Raw genomic sequence first — 23,987 nt, forward strand, 5'->3', positions numbered from 1 at the left:
AAATATGTAACAAGCAGGTGTAGTGTGAGGTCACATGACTCATGATGTCACAAATCAAACACAAACCTCCAGACGACTGTCCCGCCAAGATCAAATAACATTAACATTTATTCATTTGGCAGATTATTTTATGCAAAACAACTTACAAGGAACAGTACAACACAAGCATTTATTCATTCAGATAAAATACGTTCCTCTTCTCATCTCAAACCGAAACCAATAAGTTAACCTGATGTTCACGACACACTTTATTATTCAAAAGTACAGGACAGGAAATTGCAAAGGTAAGGCAATTAAATCATTAGCGTCATTATTATTTATTAGTAATTCTCGGAGTATAATACCGCCCCCGTGTGGCTTTAAATATTAAATAAATGAAACGATGGAAAACACCCGATGCACTGAAAAAACCAATGGGCTTTCTTTCACATGGCACTTTTGTGAACACTGTGAAACATGTAAAGACTAATCAAAACATTGCACGATACAATCCAGATTTACATGTCACATCAATCTCTAAGCCATACAGTGAGTGTGACAGGTATGAAAGTGTGACATGCTTGTACGCCAAAGCAAAAAAAAATCCCATATTACCTCATAATCAGGCCTGACTCGGTCAAGCTGTGTTATGATTGTTTTTAAGTCAATATACACTGATTGTAAACATAATACTTACCAAAACACTACAGACACAAGCTCACCACCCAAACACATTTGTGTGGGATATAATGTAACTCAATACTAATATATTTGATACTTTGTGTAGATAGATGCTGTAACCATTAGAGAAGAAACCCTGAAACCACGTTACACAAACACACACACCTGTAATAATCAGACACACCTGGGTACTGTACACACCTGGATTAATACAGTTCATAAAGCAGAAACGTACTACTCTGATGCACCTCAGCAGTATTTGGCTGTATATTCCTGACTATAAAGCAAACAGGGGTTCGGGGGATCACGACAAAGCACATTTCTTTGTGTATGGACATCTGACGCCTGGAGCTGGTCACATGATGGCGCTGCAGCAGCTGGACTTCTGCTTCTGTGACTCGATGTAATCGTGGATCTTGAACTTGGGCTCGTGGGGCTTCTGGATGTTTCTGTGCTTGAGTGCTCTGTGTGGAAATAAAACAGAATCAACAACCTTGAAGCGCTTAAGTTTAAATAAACTTGCGCAAACAAAGTGTTCCTGTAGCTCAATTGGTAGAGCATTGTGCTATCAAGGTTGTGGGTTCGATTCCCCGGGAACACATGATAGGTAAAAAATTGGTAGCCTAAATGAGTCGCTTCGGATAAATGTGTCTGCTAAATGCAATAATTTATTTAAATTTAAAGTGCGCGTAATAGTACTGAATGTGCACTTGTAGTGTAGATGCAGATAAAGTAATACGTTATGAAATAGCACTCATTTAAAGAGCGTGTATTAAAAGATATGACACTTTAATGACTGTTTCTTAATCATACTTAATTACAGTGACGTTTTTAAAAGTGTACTTGCGTCAAAACGTTTTACTTTAAAACACTTTTAAAATCATTTAAATATTTTTTTTTTAAAAGTGCAGATATTTTAATTCAATGTTTAGTGCATGATTCAATATTAGATTTAAAGTTAATACATTTTAAGTGCTAAAAATATGTAATTACAAATGTATTTAAATAAATGACCATAAATGAAATGCAGCAACGCACTTTAACCAAAAAAGCTAAAATCCTCAAACCTTGCCAAGGCTTGGAAAGCCAGTTCCACATTGACACCGGTCTTGGCACTGGTCTCCATGAAAGGGACTCCATATTCCTTCAATAAAGGAGTTGTCACATGATCGTTTGTAATAGCAGGTAAACATGGACATGTTAAATTAAATTTACTCTCATACCTTAGCCAGCTGCTGTCCTTCTTCATGCGTGATCACCCTCTCAGCGGTCATGTCTGACTGTAATCACACATTAATATAAAACAGCAACGTATTTGTGTTTTTGGAAGACTAAAGTGGAACTACCCCTCAAATACAGTACATGTGCTGGTCTATTTAATTAACCAACAAAAGTAAGAATAGAGGTCCTGTGGATCTTTAACAGCTGCTGAGATTTTATCAAAAAAAAGAAAAGGTTTGCAGATGTGTTTCATGTTTTATATCATATTTGATAAATTTCACGACTCGTGTAGTATGATATAGGAGAATATGGTGCTCATGCTAAAAGGAGGAAAACTATTTTTTTTTTCATTATTTCATCAGAGGCCCAGTTTGAGCAGAAGTATGCAATTCTGTAGGGCAAAAAAAAAAAAAAATCAATTCTGACAGCTTACACTGTATAAATCCATGAGATCCTTATAACTTGGAACGCTGGCCTAGTTTACTTTCACTGTAAAAGCATTACTTTAAAACACCAGGGGAAGAGCAAATATATTCTGTGCTAACTGCATTTTGACACAAATGCTTTTTCCATTAAAGCCTTCTGCATCATATTTGACATGCAAATACCCAAGTGCTTGAAATTAACAACACGTTGAAAACTCTCCTGTAAAACCTGTCTATTACATGTCTTCTGTCATCTGATTGATAGTTTAGAGTTTTTTTTTAGCAAGTAAAAGGCCTTTTAGTACTATTGTACATACAATACATCCTGTTTCAGGTTGTGATGCATGTGCTGGGAAATCTTTTCTAGAACAAACGCAAGAACAACTTTAATATTGTTGGTAATATTTACTGCACTAGAGCTACTTAGGTTTGTTTGATTTTCCATACATTCATTTTAGACCGAATCAAACATGATTCATCAGGCTTTTGAAGAAAGTTTATTCATCTCTCCATCATCATTGCATTGCACTGCATTATATGTCAAATCCTGATGTAACGTGAATTTTTTTCATTACACTTTATTTTAAGTTGTCCTTGTTACAGTATAATTATACATTTAAGTACCGAGTAATATGAATTAACTACATGTACTTAATATATGATTAGGATTAGGGTTTGGCTTAGGGTTAATTGCATGTAATTTTGCATAATTAATTGTTATTATAATATTAAGTACATGTAATGTGTAACAAGGAGGATTTCTGGCTCTATTAGCTCCATTAGGGGGTGCTAAAACCAGTTAGAGCAGTTTCACCAGAACACATCATAATCACTCATCAAGACAGAGTTAAACACGACTAAAGGTGGAGAAAATGATTGTGTCTAAAATGAATTACTGCCTGAAACGACACACTGAAACACAAAAGGTAGAGAAGCATAAAGGCATAACTGATTTGAAGCTCTCTCTCTCTCCGTGTGTGTGTGTTTGCATGTCCATTAAAGCATTATTTGCACCTTTAAAGAGGGTCTGTTTATTTCTGTCCACTCCTTTCAGGAAGTCCCACTTACCTTGTTGCCGAGCAGCATGATGACCACATCCTTCTGTGCATACTCATGAATTTCAGTTAGCCAGGCCTGTGCAGCGACGGACATGCCAAACACAAATAAATTAATCATTAAAACACTCTGAAGTACAAGGAACGCTTCAGCTGTAGAAATGCGTGTCATTTCACAACCCACGCTAACGACAGCAAGGAGATGACTTCCAATAAATACATATCAAAAAACGTCCTGATGGGTTAGTTTGTCTTACTCTGATGTTGTCGAAGGAGGACTTTCTGGTGATGTCATACAGCAGCAGCAGAGCTGGAACAGAAAGGACAGCATGTTCAGATGACTGCGTATGATTCAGAGATGAACTTTATAGTAATTAAACACTGACTCAAAAGTCTGCAGTGTTCTTCAGAAGTGGTGACTGAACATTTGACCGCAGTGTTTAACGTGAATCTCCCACAGAGACTCAAACTCAATGAAAAGCTCTGCTGAGATATCGTTTTTACCCTTTGAGATATATATATGGTATCTATGCATATTTGAGTAAATCCAGATGGCAACCCACACACATATATTAGAAAACACGATGTGCTTGAGCCAACTTTACACTGCCTGTCCAGTCTACTCCTTCATTAACCGCCTTTAGTTTTTAGAACATTGCACTTTCATTGTGGCACTGTTTCGACAACAATCCCACAATGAAAGTGCAATGTTATAAAATGTTGTTGTCATACAACATTTAAAAAAAAGTTCATTTTTGCCAGACTATTGACAATGGGAGAGTCGAACCACCCTGTAAAGTGGAAAATGCACATGTATTTATACTTAACACTGGTTGAAAACATTTGAATAAACCCCCTGCTGTCAAACTATGGTTTAATGAACTGATATCTACTCTACACCTGGAGCGGACTAGATATCTCTACAAAGACAACACTTGCTCACTTCTGTTAACTTAAACGTTGTGTGTCTATGTCACTGTTTTGTATAAAATGTGTTGTGTTGTAAAAATCACGGTAATGCAAGGCCCTATGTGACTTACTGCTTTAAAAAGACCTGTAATAAAATGAAGGTGGCATATTTACCCTGAGCGTCTCTGTAGTACGCGTGAGTAACACTGCGGAACCTCTCCTGACCGGCTGTGTCCCAAATCTGCAGGTGAACCATAGATGTCATGAAGCCGTACATTTAGGACACTTGACTGGGGGGGGGGGTTTGTGTCCCAGTTAACCTGAACTGACCCTGAGTATCAACTTGAACCACGTCTGAAATGTTTCCAAATCCATTATAGAGAGAGACAAAGCTGTAACCATTAAGAATAATTTGTTTTGTGATTTCGTCCTGATGTAATAAACCTGATCTCTGAACAGGCAGGAGGCCGGCCAAATTGAATTTTGTGAAGAAAATGTGAGCGGCGCTTGCCTGTGCACCACACACCACCACCTGCAGTCTGGCTGGTTGCTAGGGCATTCCTAGCTGGTTGCTAGGGTGTTATCAGTGATTTCCAAGTCAAGAGTTCACTCCTCAGTCTTTATGACATTCTGGTCTGAAGATACAGCTCGGCTCCCTCCAGTGTGGGGGAAAGATACTTTTAAAAGTAATGGATTACAATATTGCGTTACTTCATAAATAAGTATTTAATCGTGTTACTTAGTTACTTTTTATGGAAAGTAATCATTACATTACTTGTGCATTTTTTTTTTTTTTTTGGTCACCTGAGTTGGGCTTGCTCATTCATTTTTAATAACAATTGAGTGAAAAAAAGTAAAATTTTTGGGGACTGTAAAGTCCCATTTACAACAAAAGAAATAAATAAGCATCATGCTAAAGAAAATGCCAATACGCCCAGTTTCTCACAACATGGAGACAGGAGATATATCAGTGAATAAATTGGAAAATAAAGTAACTTGCATTACTTATCTGAAAAACTAACTCATATTTTCTTGTGTTTCTTTACTAGTTACTTGAAAAAAGTAATCTGATTACATATCTGGTGTTATTTGAAATGCGTACTGACTCCTTTCTTCCCTCTAAACATTTGGGATTTTTGTAATCCGTTTTATCATCTGATCATAACAGCAGACATCTGCTCAAGTTGCACGATTTGAGGCAAGATAGAACAAGACAGGAGTTCAACACTCGATGTAATTAATAAGGATGCTCGTCTTGTTTGCTTACCTGGAGTTTGATTTTCATGTTATCCACAGACACCACCTTATTCTGCAGGCAACAGGAAGAAAAAGAAACCCATTAAAACACCAAAAGTACTTAGGAAACCACATTACACTTCCCTTTTTCACAAGTGAAAGACAAAATAATGAACAGTATACAGTTTGCTATTTAAGGAAATCAAGCACGGCCAAATAGGAAAACAATATAGCTGCTACTAAAGTGAACATTTCTGCTTTTGTGTTGCAAGGCTCTACACATAGACTTAATTATACAGTTGAGATGAAATAACAGACCAGCTGCTTAATTTCCTGTTTATGTCAGCCGTTACTTCCTTTGTAAACTAAATGTTTTAAAAATGACACCTTCTACACTGAGAGGACCAGACTTATCAGATGTTTTCATGCACCAAATAGCAATGCAGTCAGAGACGTCAGTCACACAAATGGAAGTGAGAATTTCAGAGATGAGTAATTATCAACCGCAGACATTCACATACAGGCACCCGTTTAGTCCCAACAATCTTTCAATCCTGAATCTCTACACAGAGACTTTAGTTAATGCTGACGCATCAAAAACGTAGGCGCTTAAAGTTGAAGCATGTCATTTTTTCGCCACTTGCTCCTTTCTCAGCTTAACATGCAGAGAAAACACAAAGTAGTTTGATTTGTAGGTGCCACCATTTACACAGAAGCCGCGTCATTCACCTTTTCATCATGTCACATTTTCAGCAACAGGAGAGTAAATGACAACAAAACTGCTCATGTGGTGGACTATAGAGTAATCGTAATCACTAAGACACACTTTGGCTGCGTACTCCTTCCAGGAAGTTCTGCATAAATTAAATCGAAGCGGAGCACAAAGCAATTCGAGGAGAACATTAACCGGTTCAGTAAGAACGCAGGTACAGTATGTCTCCATTGTTCCTTCAATCCCCATTGCATAGCGGACTTGAATGAAAACACAAATCTTTTTCTTGACAGAAGTGTCTTCAGCAGAGCTCGGCTGTCTCATTGTTTCTACAAGGGCAGGCCAACAAAAGCTGCAGAAAAAGATGAAATGAAATCCACTTACAAGTGGGTGATGATTAGGATTGGGAATTGAAAATGGGTTCACTTTTAGAATACCAAATTTTAACAATACTCAAGTGTTGATGTTTTTGTATTTGCTCTCGAAAATAAATAAATGAACAATCAAAAAGGTTTTTTTCTCTTCGGCTGGATGGAATAGCTAATGGACCAGTTTCACATTTCTGGGTCTCTCCTAAGCAGAAGTCATCATAGTTAAGTGAATTTCTATCATGCTAAATGGAATTTTTTTTTTTATGGCAGTCCTATTTGTTCCAATAGCAAGGAAAAACAATCTATGAAAGACTTTCTATGTTTACAAAAGAGAAACAAAAATAGAGAAATGGGTTACGTTGGTCAGAAGAAAGACGTAAATTTTCCATTACTCGTTATGTAATTTAATCGTCAGACAGAAAAACAAAAGTACAATGTTATAAACGCACATTTTAAAAAAAAAATAATGTAAAGACGTTGCCAGATGTATGATGTGGAAATCTGTTAAAATGTACATTTGAATTATGGCAAAATCAGCACTAGTTAAAAACATAATAAAGACATAGTGACCACTTTGCGTTTTACTTAATGAACACAAAAGTGACATTTGAAAATAAAAATCATATGTACATAATGAGCAAAAAATGCTTCTTTTATAATCACTTAAGCGATTTCAGTGCAAGTTTACTGAGCGAAAACATTTGTTATAATTAAAACTGACTTTACCGCACAACCACAGTTTTAAAGCGAAGAACATAGTGAGTCATATGAATATTTGCGCTTCTTTCATGGTGGGTTTTTGAAGTGTGATAGACACTATGGTCACTATTCACTTCAACGTTTGGGACGACGAAGTGAGATGACAATCTTTTTTGGGGGGTGAACTATCCCTTTAAATCAGTGTCAGTCATGAACAAATATTGATGGTACTTCCTTGAAAGTCCTAAAAGAATCAATAATGGAAATGTTAAAAGACTGGGATCAACGCCAGAATCGTTACATTCCTTACAATTTCCAAACCTGCAGTGGTCATGATATATGACTATAGGATATTCATCTATCAGTTGCTCTAGGAATCAGCTTGATCTCTCCAAGTCTCAACCTATTGTTTGAAAAATGGATACCCAACCTTGTTTCAGGTACAAGGCTCTTTTGACAACGGAAAGGATATGGATTTATGAAAAACATACATCTTTCAGGGCCTCTGCCTATCCAGCATAAATCAAGCATAGCAATCAATTTGTTGTAATGGCTTCCCATTTCTCTGGCATCGTACTTGCTCTGCTCTGGCTCCCACACATCCTCATGCTGAGCAAGTGCTACAAGGAAGAGCCCAAAATAGACACAGGCTATAGTGCTGCCGCTGTGCCATTCAAAAAAAAATACCAGCACAGAAACGCTTCACTGTTTCCCTGAGCCACAGCAGATAAGATGCTTCTTTTCAATTTCGACGTTGTTGGCAGGCTTTCAAAGAATGAGGGTTTAAAACTGAAAGCATGGCACTTTCTGGCACTTTCGACTCGAATCTGACGTTCAAAACCAGTCCGCATCACATGTCAAGCCTTGACCGTTTCAAGGTCTTTTATGCTAACGTTCACTTCCTTGCATAAACACATACTGTGAAACCAAATTGACTGTCTTTGCTTGAGGGCAAAAATCTATTAGTGGAGCATGACAAACTTTATTTTCCTCCACTAACATGCACACCCTTAACGTCAACTGACCACAGTCTCTTACATTAGCATGTTGGAGCATTAACCAAAAATGAAAACCTGACTCTGACATTTTAAATTCTCAGTTTGAAAAAATAAACCCTAAATACTGATGACGAATATTGCATTTAGTGGCGTATGCCAATTTTTGTCCAATCAAATGCTCTCTACAATGAAAATTTCGGTAGTAATTGTACCTTTAGCGAATGATGATATACAGGCCAATGAGCTCTTTGATAGGCCACACTCAAACTTTCTGTTTTAATAGGAGATGCATCATTTCACTGGGTCTCTAAAGTATTGATAATACTGAAGTAGCTAAAGCTCTTTTCTAACATATTGCGACAAAGTGCAACAGTTTATTGTAAAAGGTAATGTAATGCAAGACTTGGTAGTGTTCTATCCATTGGTTGTTTACTGGATTTTGAGATGTGGCTGTTGCACTAAAAATCGAATTGTAGCTTGCAGTCAATTTTGTGGAGGGACGGGGTTTAAGTGGACTAAATTACTCGAGGTCCAACATATGTCAGATTGAAAGGTCAAAAAAAGATATATGCATGGATGAATCATTCACAAATAACATGCATTTAGAAAACAGTACACGTGAGTTTTCATCTCAGGCTGACTTTAAAGGGGAGGTTCACTTTGCGATTTCACTTTTTTAACATTAGTTCGAGTGTAATGTTGCTGTTTGAGCATGAATAATATCTGCAAAGTTACAAAGCTGAAAGATCTTTTAGAATTTTGCTAGTTTAATGCCTACAAACACAAAAACTAAAAAAGTTACTTCCTGGGTTCGTGACATCACAAACCCTGGTAAACCACACCATCGGGAAAAGATAGTAAAGGGGCGAGGTCATGCTGTGCTGCTTTAGAGAAGAGGAAGAGAAAACTAGAGGTGCACGCAAAAATCGAAAACATATATGAATCGCGATTCTGTTTTCTAACAATTCTAATGGATTCACAAGTTTCAAAATCAATGTTCTAAAGCAGAGGTTCTTAATACCGTCGCCTTGCATCTCTCTCTGTCATTCTGCATTGAACTGTTACAATTATACACTTATTTTCACATAGCTATGAGAAGCGTTAAACATAGCCGTGCATGCAGTTGTCGTACTGTATTAAAGCTATAATCAGGATAAAACCATATATTAAAAGCTAACATAAGCAGTAGCATTTACATATAACAGCATATCTAAAAGTATGAGACAACAACAAACAATAAACATAGGCCTACCATTAAAAGCCGTGCTTGCACAGGTTCTGCACGATCCTCTTCAATAATATCCTCTGCGTCTCAATCAAGCTCAAACTGTTAATCGATATCAACGACGCCATTGTTTACAACTGGAGCTGATGCCACTGAGGTGACACGCACTAGAGGTGGTTTGGCCAATCACAACACACTGGGCTCGCTAACCAATCAGAGCCCATCGCCTATTTCTGAGGGAGGGGCTTCATAAAATAAAGAAATGACCAGCACGTTTCTCAGAGAAAGGGCAGAGCAGTGTGGAATAAAGGAAATGTATGTGAAAAATGTTGGACTGCACCCCATAAAAACAATCAAGCCTAGAAAAAAAAACAACAACGCCACCACCTAACCACCCCTTTAAATACACCCCAGGTCAGTTTTAACCAAAATCACTCTCTTTTTCTCCCTAAGTGCTTGGAAGGTGCAGCTCAAGACCCAAAGAGTCATGGGGCGACAGGTTAATCATTTAGCCAGACTGGAACGTGAACGAGCATCAGATTGACCTGTTATATCCAAACACTCCAAGTCATCTTGAGTGGCACAATGGCTTCACAGATTTGTCTGAGAGGTGGCTGGACTGCACCAGCACCACTTCAGAAGACCACAGAGATTTGCACAGTAAAATACCAATGGAGAGTGAAAGCAAACACACACACACACACAACTTCTCTATGATGGAGTGCCAGAACAGCTTATTGATTAGATGCTGGATGTAAGTGTTAAAGGATCATATCATATTTTTCTAAGCATCATGTTTTTTGCCTCCGAGGTCCACTTATTTTATTAGATTTTGATGAATAATCTCAGAATTAAAGAATAAATATTTTAAAGGATGCTGGTAACAAAAAAATGCTGTTTTTTGTGCCCAGTGAGTTGCACTGAATGGACAAAAAAATCAAAAGAACAAATCTGTTTTCTTATGTTCCACCGAAGAAATTAAGACATGCTTGGAACGACACGAGGGCAAGTAAATGATGACAGATTTTTCAATTTTGGGTAAATTCTCTCTTTACATCTGTGGAATAAACACCCTCTTCACATGTGAAATGAGCAACAGCACTTTGCTGTGAGCTGCGGGTTCGCTTTCGGGTCTAATATCGTTTGTGAGGTCTCATCCTTCAACAACAGCCTCTTGGCGAAGCGGCATTATATTGTGACATTTGTGCGATTCAGAAAACAATCTGCTCTGAAATGCGCAGCTCAAACTGTTAAGATGAGACTGAAACAATCGTGGACCTTTTTTTGAGCAGCTCTTTTTTTTTTACATCATGAGCATACTTCTATTGTTCGTTAAAGACGATAACTATGATGTTGATTATAACCACTGTATAAAGCCGTATATCCCTCCTTATTCTACAAGAACCCAGCTAACGAATCTTCTCAGAACACTGGTTAACATGTAAACAGAATGTTCATTTGAAAGTTGTTTAAAAGTTCTAAAATGCATTATTTCTATAGTGTTCATGGAATTTTTTTAAACAATTAATAAGGATGCACTCCATTTCTAATACATTTTTAGACATTACTTCTGGTTTCAGAACATTTAGAGGACATTCACAACTAACGTTTCAATTATTACTGCAAAACCAAACCACATTGATCATAATAAAAACATTGCGAGCCAATTCAAAAAAAAAAAAAAACAACTTTTAGCTCTGAAACTTAAAATACATCAGAAGCTTATTTTAGAACAGATTTATCATGACCTCCATCAGTAGATATAAACATGTTGTGTAAAGAGAAGCAAACCAGCTCCATCCACTGCTGGCTCACCCTAAAGTCTATCCCCACTGTGGCAATGAAGTTGCCTCCCAGAAAGGCACCATCTTTAAAGCGCACCAGGACGCAGGTCTTCCCCACTGCAGAGTCTCCCAGCAGCATCACCTAAAGGCATCAGGGTCAGAGACAGCTGTTAGGCCTACAACCACATCCTGGTTCTGTTTAATGAGCTCTAACTGTTCACCAACTTTATGTTAAAGTCAACACGGAATGACATTCACAAGCCACTTTACTTCCATAAATTGACACTAAGGGGAACAAGACAAAACTGTCAGGGGAGAATCAGTTTTATCTGTCATAAATGACCACAGTGTGGAAAGTGTGACAGGTTTGAAAATGATTGAGAGTATCATACAGCCACAAATCATGCACAATAAACCAGAAACATGCATTTAAAGTGTAATCAGGGTTTTTATGTTTGCTTCCATGTTGACTTTAACACCAAAATGCAGTTGTTTTCAACCGAAGAAAATGCTTTGCAATGGAAAGGAAACTCAAATTGTGACATGTGTTTGCCCAGTTGTGTCTTACTGGCATTTCATCACGTTCTTTGCAGAAACTAGTGTTGCTCAATCCCAACATTGCATATTGTTTATCACTTTAAAGCTAGGCATTTTCTTCACTTGAAATACAGTAAGACAGAGGCAAAAACAGCTCCTCTTATTGGACGAAAATAAATCCTCAAGGGATCATTCTGGAATCCCTGAGACTTGTATCATTGTGTCTCCTCAGATGCATTGAGATGACTCCCTCCCTGAGTCAATATTTATCCACCAGTGAGGGAAAAGTCAAACTACTATTGCATTACCTAAATATTAAAGGTAATGCATCAAATAATAATAATAATAATAATAAAAGGTTTCATTTTCCAATGGGAGAACCCTACTATGTTATATTAATAATTTTACTAAATTGATTATACTTTGAATGACTATTTTTCTTTACTTTTGTTGAATCAGTCATTTATCTACTGCGTTTGTCACCACTTTGGTCCAAACGCAAGACCAGTGCTGAAGATCCACTGCTATATTCTACTATTAGACAGTGAACTACTATGACATTTGCATGCAAAACGACACGTCCGCAGCCATTTAAAGAGAATCCATACAGTTGCATGGCTGTGAACATGCCTTTGCGTTTCTGAAAAGTGATTTCCGAGTAGAAGCCGCACGCACGCGCGCGCGCCACAGGTGCCAACTAAATGCTGGGAACATTTCTCAGTCTCAACACAAATCATGACACCAGCAATAAACTTAACAATAAAATATAACTCACACCTTGAAGGCAATATCGAAATACTCATTGACCGAGGCGCATCGCTCCAGCACGTTTCTCGACGTTCCGTTTTTAACCCCATTCTCCTTCAGTGTTGCTTTTCTGTTTGACATCGCGGAAACAAATAACGAGGATCTTTGCTTTCGTTGATGTTCTTCTCAAGACGCGCCGGTGACTAGATCACGAATGCATCACATAGTGCATCTTAAACGCGCCCAAACTTCACCAGATGCTGGCTGAGGATGCGGATATATGAAGAAACACACACAGAAAAAAATGCATCTATCCAAAAAACGTCCTCTTCATCATCTTAAACCGCAGACCATGATCGTTATCGTACAGTTGCGCGCATAATCTCACAAGAAGATCGCTCATGAGCAACAGGCTCCCGTGGGTTACACACACACACACACACACAGGTGCCAGATCACACTGATTGAGAGAGAGGAGGAGAGCGACCAGTGACACCCAGCAAGCGACGCGACGCGACTAAACCAGACGCGAGAAGCCCATTATAATCTGCGACCTCGCGCCGCATCGTTCATTATAATAGGAGCGTTGTGGTTTTGTCGCGTCGCGTCTATTGAGCGGCGAATGATGACCAATATGTTTTCTGTGTGCAATAAAACCGTTTTTTTTTTGTCTACAGGGGGTGCTTCGGGGCTCAGAAAGCGGTATCCTCCGTTTAACTTTAACAAATCTGAGAATATGTTTTGATTTAATAGAGGCATTTGAAGAACCTTTAATGGTTCCAATGTATTCATTTCAAGCGCTGGCACCTGAAATACAAACACAAAAATCCGAACCAGCAATCTATAATAATTACATGGAGAGAAACGACATCGCAAACGACTGCGATTTATCCATCTTAAACACCGCGGTGAAAAGTAACACGTACCACGTGACAACACAGTGTCCACTTTTGAGGCGCCTCAGAAGCGGACATTGATAAGGTCTGGGCATTAATTATTTATGACCGAATAATGATACTAAGAAACTAATAATATATGTAAATTAAAAACTTTAGATTAATTTAGATTAATTTAGATATAAGAATATAGATATAAATATAAGAATTGTTGTTTTATACGTCTTACCTGGGCTGTCAAGCCCCGCCCTTTTCATAATTTAGTTTCAGTCTCTTTCTATCAGATCATTTCCTTTCTATGAGAGAGTTTGGGTTAATATTGTGGTTTGTCGCAGCGCTCGCGGTCAGTGCAGATGAGGTTTGACAAAATGCGGCTCATTGTAATGTCAAATGCGTAAAGGGCACTTATTTTTGTGTAGGCTGCCTATTATAACTTACCTGGAATATGAACGCCTCATAGAAACACCTCTTGCTCTTTTATTAATGTTCGGTGAATTGTCCTGCATTTGAATCCATTAGGGAAATTTAAAATGTAATATTTCCAACAGTGTACGTTACAACTTTAACAAGTGTTACAAATTAATCGAGCTTTTATTTCCCATTTAAAAGTGTGCGTTTAGTCCGCCCTCTACTGACCAATGAGTGTAATGACATCCACTGTCATCCATTTACTCTCTCTCTCTCTCTCTCTCTCTCGTTATTATCTGCAGGAAGATTGCTCTGCATGTCTTCTTTAAACTCAGTCTTGGCACAGTCTTCCTAAATAGGTACCTAAATAGGTATTTGTGCACAGAAGAAAAATATGCATATGTGTGTGTGTATGTGTGTAATTCCACAATGTACTCAGCTCATATTCTGCACACATATTAAACACCCGGTTTCACACACAAAAACACTGAGACTAATTACAAAATATGAAGGAAAAAGCAACAACAAACAGTGATTATACAGTGGAGGCCAGACAGATCCCTCTGTAATTATAATCAGAGCCTACAGTAAAATGATGATTATCATATTATTGTAATCAGACGCTCTGTGTTGAGAAAGCCCAGCGGCTCTCTACAGGGAGTTACCACACTAGAAAGAAGAGCAAATACAGCAGACAGAGCCCATTTATGTGTCAGTCAACACAAACATGTGCGTTTCATATTAGTAGTAACATATTTAGATATAAGTTTAGCATGTAGAGGATCATAGGGGAATCATTAGCTTATTTAGCCTATGTTACAACACTTGTTCCTTGTGAATTCCTACAAACTGTATGCAAAATCGTGCATACTTATTTTATAATTTAATTTGAGGTAAAACAAACCTCTCGTGCTCCTTTTTTTATTTTCCCAGCAGTTCACGAGTTCACCCTTACATCTAATCTGAAGGCAAATAGTAGGCATATTTTGGCGTGCTGTCCTGGGGGAGGGGTCCGGGCCCGGAGCATAGCCCGAACCCAAATAACTCCCCCTATCCCAATTTGGGATAAATAGATTAGAAGTGAGGAGTTGGGGTGGAGGAGGGTTGCCGAAAAACTGTCGTGGGACAGGAGGTAGGAAGACTGGATATATATACGCGTGCGTGCTATAAGATGATTAGCTAAACGAGATGCACCTGTACCAAATTGGATGATTATCTGATCGTGCTTCTCCCGAACTTTGTTAATAAAACCACATTTCACGAGTTCACCCTTACATCTAATCTGAAGGCAAATAGTAGGCATATTTTGGCGTGCTGTCCTGGGGGAGGGGTCCGGGCCCGGAGCATAGCCCGAACCCAAATAACTCCCCAAAAGAAGCTTAAAGCCATTGGACAGCAGCCAGAGAGATAAAATTTAGTTGCCCCCCAAAATATGCTTGTTGGTAAGAAAATGCAGAGCGACCTGGAGAGCCCGTGCAGTGTTCGACGAGAGCTGCGGCTCGCAACGTCTTACCAGCGAGCCCTCCATGCCGCTTATGGGAGGAGCACAATGCCAGATATCAAGAAATGAGGGACTCTTGCTGCCTCCGAAGGGAGCTGCGGCTCTGCTGCACCGGAAGGGAGAGTCCCTCTTGCGGCTGAGTACGAGGCGCGGTTTGTTGCATCTGATGGAGGGCTCTCACTGCGACTGAAGGGAGCCAGCGACTGTATCCCATCGGGAGGGAGATCCCTGGCCGCCATAGAGTATGCAACATAACTCGGACGGGGGGTTCACACTGCGACCGAAGGGAGCCGTGGGTCTGCTGCACCAGAAGGGAGAGCCCCGTCAGATGCTAAATAGGCAATGAGATTCGAGCCGCGGTTTGGCGCGTCGGATGAAGGGCTCCTAATGCAACCGAAGGGAGCCAGCGGCTGTACCCCATCGGGAGGGAGATCCCTAGCCATCGTGGAGCATGCAACATAACTCAGATGGGGGGTTCACACTGCGACCGAAGGGAGCTGTGGGTCTGCTGCACCGGAAGAGGAGCCCTAGTCCGATGCTGAGAAGGCAAAGAGACGCGACTGTTGGAGGGACTCCCGCTGCATCCGAAGGGAGCTGCGGCTCTGCTGCACCGGAAGGGGGAGTCCCCCATTGCGGGTTTATGGAGGCACGGTTTTTTGCCTCTGAGGGTTCTCCCAGCCTCCGTAGGGGGTTCGCAACTCTGCAGCAGGAGTGCTGCCCCGGAGGGGAGAGCCCTGATTGACGCTAACTAGAATACGACTGTTGGAGGGACTTTTGCTGCGTCCGAAGGGAGCTGCGGCTCTGCTGCACCGGAAAGGCGAGTCCCCCTTGCGATGCGAGGCATGGCTTGATGCGTCTGATGGAGGGCTCTCACTGCGACCGAAGGGAGCCAGCAGCTCTATTCCCCCGGGAGGGAGAACCCTATCCGCCCTTGAGCATGCAACATAACTCAGACGGGGGGTTCACCCTGCGACCGAAGGGAGCCGTGGGTCTGCTGCACCGGAAGGGAGAGCCCCATCAGATGCAGAATAGGCAAGAAGATTCGAGGAACGGTTTGATGCATCGGATGGAGGGCTCCTGCTGCGACCGAAGGGAGCCAGCGGCTGTGTTCCCCCGGGAGGGAGATCCCGGTCCGCCCTTGAGCATGCAACATAACTCAGACGGGGGGTTCACCCTGCGACCGAAGGGAGCCGTGGGTCTGCTGCACCGGTAGGGGAGCCCCGTCCGATACGGAGTAGGCAAGAAAACGCGACTGATGGAGGGACTCTCGCTGCGTCCGAAGGGAGCTGCGGCTCTGCTGCACCGGAAGGGAGAGTCCCCCTTGCGACTGTATAAGCGGCTTAATTTGATGCATCGGATGGAGGGCTGTCACAACGACCGAAGGGGGCCTGTGGCTCTGCTGCACCGGGAGGGATACCCCCATCTGCCGCTGAGCGCGCAGCGCAACTCAATGACAGATGAAAGGCTCACACTGCGACCGAAGGGAGCCACTGCCCAGCTGCACCGGAAGGGAGAGCCCTGTCCGATGCTGAAATAGGCAAGGAGATTGTAACGATGGCTGGAGGGCCCTTACTTTGGCCGAAGAAACGATAACTGAGAGGCTTCTATTATTCAAGTACACAACATGATTTAAGGAGGAATATATAAATTTTTTTTTTTTTTTTTTTTTTTTTTTTTTTAAATGTCTGATGAACAACAACCGAGGGCATCTATCGGATTATGTGAGAGGCCCCTTTTGAGCTGCTTAAGATTAGGGCTGAAACGATTCCTCGAGTAACGCGATTACAAAAATGATGTAGGCAAATTCCTCTGCTTCGAAGCCTCTTTTAATTTATTCTAAATCTCACGTCGGGTTCTTTCGCAAGTTCTTTTTTTTTTTTTTTTTTGAATGAATTAATCAAAATAGGTAATTGCACTTACATCCGATTCACGAATTAATATCTCTAAATATTAAGACGGAACAGTGTTTAAATGTAAATCCTGCATGTTCTGTGTGTCTCTGTTAATGAATGGAGCAGGAGCGCGACTTCCTTTTTCACACACACACTGAAGCGCGCATTACTCTCACGGTAATTTCTGCGTCTGCTGTCTCACTAAATGAGGACTTGAACACATGAACAACATCTCCAGAACTGCTCTGACAGTCAGTTCATGAGCATTTGACTTTAAGTAAAACTAGCGTCACATCACATACACAGAACTGAAAAGGTACGTCAACCCGACTAAATAAAGGTCCGGGGTCCTGACATTTTATCCTACCCATCAGATTTACTGTGCATGCGCACATCAGTATAATTAAGCAACAACACATTTTGTTACTCGATTAATTTTTTTTTTTTTTTTTTTTAAACCAGAGTCGTTGATGAAATGAGGGTCCATCGTGAATTTAGATTGGGCGTTCCGGAGTTAGACAAAAGCGAGCCTGATGAGGTTGAATTGGAGAATGGACATAAAATATATATTTTTATTTATTTATTTATTTATTTATTTATTTATTTATTTATTTATTTATTTTTGAGGCTCTTGCGGCAGCGAGAATTGCGGCAGTAGGGAAGGATGGAAAGGGCTCCTGCGGGAGCAGACACTGCTATGGCAGTGGTGAAATATAGGTAGAGGCTCCTGCGGGAGCAGACACTGCTGCGGCAGTGGTGAAATATAGGTAGAGGCTCCTGCGGGAGCAGACACTGCTGCGGCAGTGGTGAAATATAGGTAGAGGCTCCTGCGGGAGCAGACACTGCTGCGGCAGTGGTGAAATATAGGTAGAGGCTCCTGCGGGAGAAGACACTGCTGCGGCAGTGGTGAAATATAGGTAGAGGCTCCTGCGGGAGCAGACACTGCTGCGGCAGTGGTGAAATATAGGTAGAGGCTCCTGCGGGAGCAGACACTGCTGCGGCAGTGGTGAAATATAGGTAGAGGCTCCTGCGGAAGCGGAGACTGCTGCGGCAGTGAGGAAAAAACAGAAAAGGCTCCTGCAGGAGCGGACAATACTGCGGCGGTGGGGAGATATAGAGAAGGCTCCTGCGGGAGCGGACAATGCAGCGGCGGTGGGGAGATACAGAGAAAGCTCCTGCGGAAGGATGGCTGAAGTGAGGATTGACCATTACAGATAGATAGGGCATGTTAGGAGAGTTAGCTATGGTAGATTAGGAGTTTTAGTGAAAGGGGCTGAGCTGGCGTTAGAGGGGTTGGCTGAAGAGGGTTCGAGATAGATATATAAATAAATAAAATAATCGGCCTGACCAATAATAGGTCTTGGTACCCTCTGCCTTCTGGCAAATCTGGAGCTGGAGGCCACTGAACAGAAAAATGGTTAGTAGCATGAGGGAGCGGAAGAGTTGAGGGCGCGTTTACGAATGGAGGCGGCCTCACGTTTGCTTCAGCTGCTGTAGCTGTGGGTCGTGGGAAGGGGCTGGGGTGTGTGATGTCTTGAAGAACCTGTGTAGCCTGCACTGCTAGCAGAAGTAACAGGATGGAAATACTGAGATGTGCAGGCCCGTGTTGCAAGTAAAAGTAGCTTCATGCTTGCTTTGGCTGCTGTAGTTGTTGGCTGATTTGACAATTGCTCAAACCTTGTCTGAATTAATACAGTCCTGTTGGAAAAGCATCTTTTCCTCTTGTTTTGGCCTTCGGGCCCTTTTAAACAGCCTCCGGAGCAGATAAATTTGGGATGCTGTTTTCCTGTTGTAGTATGGACTGTGAAAATAGAGGCTTTGAAACAATGTAGCATGTTTAGTTTTATAAACCATTGTACCAATAGACATGTCTATAGCAGTAACGTTAATTGCAGTAATTCAAATTCAAGCCGTTTCTAAAGACATTTACTTTGCATGCTTTTCATATAACAGTCCTAAAAAGACGATAGAAAATTTACTCACACTTGTTGTTCTGCAGCCAAACACGAGGCAGTAGGGTGAAAAATTCTGAATAATCATGCCAGTAAATGGTGAAATATGTCCCTAAATAATTGATCCTGCCGGAATAATTGCATGAAACTTATGTCTGTATCATCTCAGTGAGGTTTAAACATGCACAGTAAAGCAAATGTAATGTCTTTAGACATTTCGGTGTGGATGACAACTCTGCAAAAAGCCTTTGCTTCGTGGTTAAAAAGTGGCATCGTCATCGGACAGAGTTAAGTCATAACGCCGTTTAACAAATTTTGGCGTCTTCATAAGCGCATTCTATATATAACGTCTATTTAAATTGTTCAGATGAGCAAATCACGAGGTTTTCTTGCATGATTAGCATTTTAATTGTTTGGTCAGACGGTTCATATATTGATCTATATATTCACGTTCATAAATCGGGGATTAAACGTGGAATTTATCTTTTGTATGCTAAATATGTAAACAATATGTGCACAGTACCTATAACTGCGCTTTACATTTTGCAAGATTGACATGCTAAATGGCTAACTGACCCGGTTTACTCTCATCTTAACAAAATTAATAAGAGTTCCTTGCGTTTACGAACGACATGTATCTGTTTAATCAACTCGACATGTATACCGGTTTAGTCCTTTCGTTCACGAATGAGAGCTCTCGATCTCTGAGACTCATATGAAACTCGCTCATTGTGGATGACAACTCTGAAAAATTCTTCATGAATGAGTGTAAACCGAGAACGATTCGTTCGCCTAGAAGATTCATTCGAAAAAACGATTCTTTCACGAACGACATGCCACTACAACAACGCACGGTCTTCGCCGCTAGTGGAGGCAGCATCGAACTGCGACACGGCAGAAAAAGCGAGAGAGGTTTACTGCGGGGAGAACTGGAGCACGGCTGCGATCCAGCATTATAATAGAGCCCGGTCCTGGCGAGAAAATCGTGTTGCCGAGTGAGGCGAGCTCAAGGATTTGCACGAGCTTTTGGCCACAACGTGTGGCTTGGCGAGAAGAGCAGCTGACCGATGACGCTTGTTGGTGTTCGGCGGATAGATATCTTCGTCGGAAGGAAGATTGGGCCTGTGATAAGATGACGGACAGCGCGAACCGAATGCTGACAGACGGTCTATGCCGAAAAACTGTCGTGGGACAGGAGGTAGGAAGACTGGATATATATACGCGTGCGTGCTATAAGATGATTAGCTAAACGAGATGCACCTGTACCAAATTGGATGATTATCTGATCGTGCTTCTCCCGAACTTTGTTAATAAAACCACATTTATCTTTTAATGTTTGCCTGTCTTTATGTTTATATGGTGTTAAAAAGTCTATTTCAGAATAACATCAGAAAGATGTCCACTTATTTTTCTAAATAACTTACTTAAAAAGTGAAGTCACCTGAGTCTTCTGAGAAAAAAACTGATCTGTGACCTTCTGCAGAGAGACTCACCGTGAAGCCGATGCCCACAGTAGCAGAGAAGGATCCTGAGATGAATTTTCCCTGGTCAAACTGCACTAACAGAGATGTCTTCCCCACTCCACTGTCTCCAACTAGAATGGTCTGCAACAGACAGACACGGACAGATGCACAAACAGACGGAGGGTCAAATGAAGACAAAGGTATTGTGACTCTTATGTGCTTGTCAGATGTTAGTGGATCAGGATTCTCTGCTCCTGCGGGTCCTCTGTTAGGACGCCTGCGTGAACTTGAGGGGAACTGATTTCATGCATCCACTGCAAAACAACAGCTGAAGTTAGTGAAGAGAAAACACCCTGCTGCTTTTGAACACAGATGCCTGATAGTTTGCTATTATACTGTCTAGGCTGAGTTCACATTGCCGGAACAAACTCCAACAAACATGGATGCTGGGTTTTGCTGGATCAGTGTGTTAGTAGAAAAAAGTTCCCAGAAAAATAAAGAAATTCATACAGGTTTGTAACAACTTGAGGGTGAGTAAATGACAGAATTTTCATTTTTGTGTAAACAGTCCCTATAACGTTACATGTATTCTGTATAAAATATAGAACATTGCATACAGCAAAACTAAATTCTCAAAGCATGTGCTAAAAATACAGCGTCAAGTGCACGAACTAACATTCAGACAAGTGACAAATCCAGGGAATAATTAAATGTCTTAACTTCCCCTTCGCTGCATACTCAAACACACATAGTGTGATTTCTGTCACACAGCTGAACTGTGATGAATAAATGAGCCCCAGCTTTAGCACGGCGGAGATGATCCTAGCTAGAGTTGTAAAGGCAGATTAGTCACTTTCATGTCGACACCTGCTACTGGCGTCAACAAGAGTTTGTTTGGGGGGACGGCTTTCTCATTAAGAGATCAGTCGAGGTGTTTGTTAATGGTGCTGTTCGCAAAGACAGGCATCACTATCCACGTTGAAAAAAAAATTAGTTGGTCCTGAGCTGATGCTGAACAGGGGATATTAGCTCAGGACCAGCTTAAACCAGCCTCCATGTTTCAAAACATTCCCCCTCGTTTTCTAAAATGTACCTTGTGAAGCAGATTTTGTCAGGGACTGCTGAAAATCGTGCAGTGTGTTTAGGGCTTTACACATTAGAAACTGTACAGAACACTACTACAACAGCTAACATTAGAAACACCCTAGCAACATATAAATACCCAAGCAACCATCTAGAAATGCCAAAGCAACATTTAGAGCACCTTAACATCTGCAAAGCAATTACCGGACAACTGCCCAGCAAAACTTAGCAACCATATCCTTCAACAACCAAAAAAAAAAAAAAAACTCTTGCCAACCACATAACACCTTAGCAAAAGTATAGCAGTATGTAGCCCTTTTACTATTGCATAGCAATAACTAACCATAAACCACACATAAAGCCCAGCAATCACCCGCTTCTAAAACACATAGAAATGCTTTAGCAACCAACCAACCCACACATTCAGTGCTGGGTAGATTACTTACAAACTGTAGTCCTGTACTGATTCCAAAATTGTAGTTAGAAAAGTAATGCATTCATTAAAATTTTCTATGTAGTTTAATCTGACCATTTTTGATTAATTTTAGATTGCTTTTTATCTAACACATTTATCCCATTGATCTAAAGATTTAGTTCACTTGCAGAATAAAATTGTCCTCATAATTTACTCAACCCCCGTGTCATCCAAGATGTTCATTTATAACCTTCTTCAGTGGAAACTAAATTATGGTTTTTGACGAAAACATTCCAGGATTTTCCTCCATATAGTGGACTTCAATGGAAATCAGCGGGTTGAAGGTCCAAACTTCAGTTTTAATGCAGCTTCAAAGGGCTCTACATGACCCCAGTCGAGGAGTAAGGGTCTTATCTAGTGAAACAATTGGTCATTTAAAAAAAAAAAACATAAATGTATATATGTTTAACCACAAATTTTCATCTTGAACTAGTTCTGTGCTGTGTGTCTATGACTTTACGTACTGTGTAATCACATTGAAACAGTCACACATGGGTATTTCCTCATCTTTGTGCTCCAGTTAAAATCTTAAGTCTAGGGAGAAAAATGTAAAAATCTTCTGCCATCGCTGTTTTTTTTTTTTTTTTTTTTGTAAAGGGCGTTTGACTTTCTTTCCACGTTCGCTTTGTAAATGCTGGGTCTATACTTCCACCAATGTTACGTGTGACATTTCAAGTGTGACTAGGCAATGTGTGAAGTCGAGCTAGTGCATCATGAGCATTTGTGGTTAAAATGTATATTCATTTCTATTAAATTTTTTAGAAAATGACTGATCGTTACACTAGATATGACCCTTATTGCTCAGCTGCGAGTAGAGAATGATTTTCTCAAAAAACGTAATTTCTTTTCGACTGAAGAAAGAAAGACATGAACATCTTGGATGACATGGAGGTGAGTAAATTATCAGGACATTTTTATTCTGAAGTTGACCTAATCTTTTGAATAGGACAGTTTTGTAACATATTGACATGAAAATGCAAAGAAAAAAAAAAAAATGCAAAGGGAAATAAAATATGTTTCATTCAATGTATATTCCACTCAAAAAAGTAACTGTACTCTGATTATGGATATTTTAAAATGTAATACAATCTAATTACAAGTAATTAGAAAAACCAGATAACATGTAATCAGCACTGCCTTCAAACTACCTAGAAACACCCTTACATCTATTCGGTACGCCCCAGTAATCGCATAGAAACACATTAAAAACACTTTGAACAGCTTTACATCTGCCCCCCTCTGAGCAACCTAGCATCGACCAGACCACTCGAGCATTCACACTCATCTTGAGAAGTGCCGCTCCTCATTAGCATTGAGCAGTGTTCAGCAATCACTGATACGAAAGCAACCCCTGTTTCAATCTCAGTCTCACACTTGGCCCTTTTGAAAGCTTTATGGCCTGTGGCACAGGGCAGCACGCCGCGTCTCTGCAGGGACCGAGAGGACGTGGGTGTCATCCTGCTCTGGTTGCCATGGTTATCACATCCGGCCGAGCGTCTGGCCAGAGGCTGCAAAAGCACACGCGGCTCGCTTATGACATTTATCAGCTGGAGGGCAGATGGGTGATCGTGCTCCGCTCGGTTTAATCTTGCGTCTCACTATGTTGCCCTGTGTTTTAATGAAATCCAGCACTCTTCCGGTCCCTGCAACGAGTACATGCCTCCGGTTCAGTCTCGGACGTTTGGTGACTCGTCCTGTGTTGAAAACATTGTGCAAGTCTGAGTTTGCTACACACAGG

General features: G+C 40.7%; 1 protein-coding gene across 2 annotated transcripts in view; it reads right to left on the minus strand.

The window, feature by feature from the left end:
- Positions 1–79: 79 nt before the first annotated feature.
- The window catches only part of LOC127953165 (ras-related protein Rab-37), a 29,498-nt gene continuing 5,590 nt past the window's right edge, over positions 80–23,987 (minus strand). The window contains exons 1-9 of one of the 2 annotated variants that reach the window (XM_052552147.1): positions 12,610–13,123; positions 11,327–11,437; positions 5,538–5,579; positions 4,445–4,511; positions 3,619–3,671; positions 3,375–3,440; positions 1,884–1,940; positions 1,728–1,804; positions 80–1,124 (exon numbers count right to left, since the gene is read on the minus strand). In XM_052552147.1, the coding sequence (XP_052408107.1) occupies positions 1,016–1,124; positions 1,728–1,804; positions 1,884–1,940; positions 3,375–3,440; positions 3,619–3,671; positions 4,445–4,511; positions 5,538–5,579; positions 11,327–11,437; positions 12,610–12,720 (693 nt within the window). In that variant the 5' untranslated portion in view covers positions 12,721–13,123 and the 3' untranslated portion in view covers positions 80–1,015. Of the gene's footprint in view, positions 1,125–1,727; positions 1,805–1,883; positions 1,941–3,374; positions 3,441–3,618; positions 3,672–4,444; positions 4,512–5,537; positions 5,580–11,326; positions 11,438–12,609; positions 13,124–20,721; positions 20,833–23,987 lie in introns of those variants that run through there. The other variant, XM_052552146.1, reaches the window with a different exon arrangement.

Source organism: Carassius gibelio, chromosome B3 (genome assembly GCF_023724105.1).
Source record: "Carassius gibelio isolate Cgi1373 ecotype wild population from Czech Republic chromosome B3, carGib1.2-hapl.c, whole genome shotgun sequence".
NCBI classification, from domain to species: Eukaryota; Metazoa; Chordata; class Actinopteri; order Cypriniformes; family Cyprinidae; genus Carassius; species Carassius gibelio.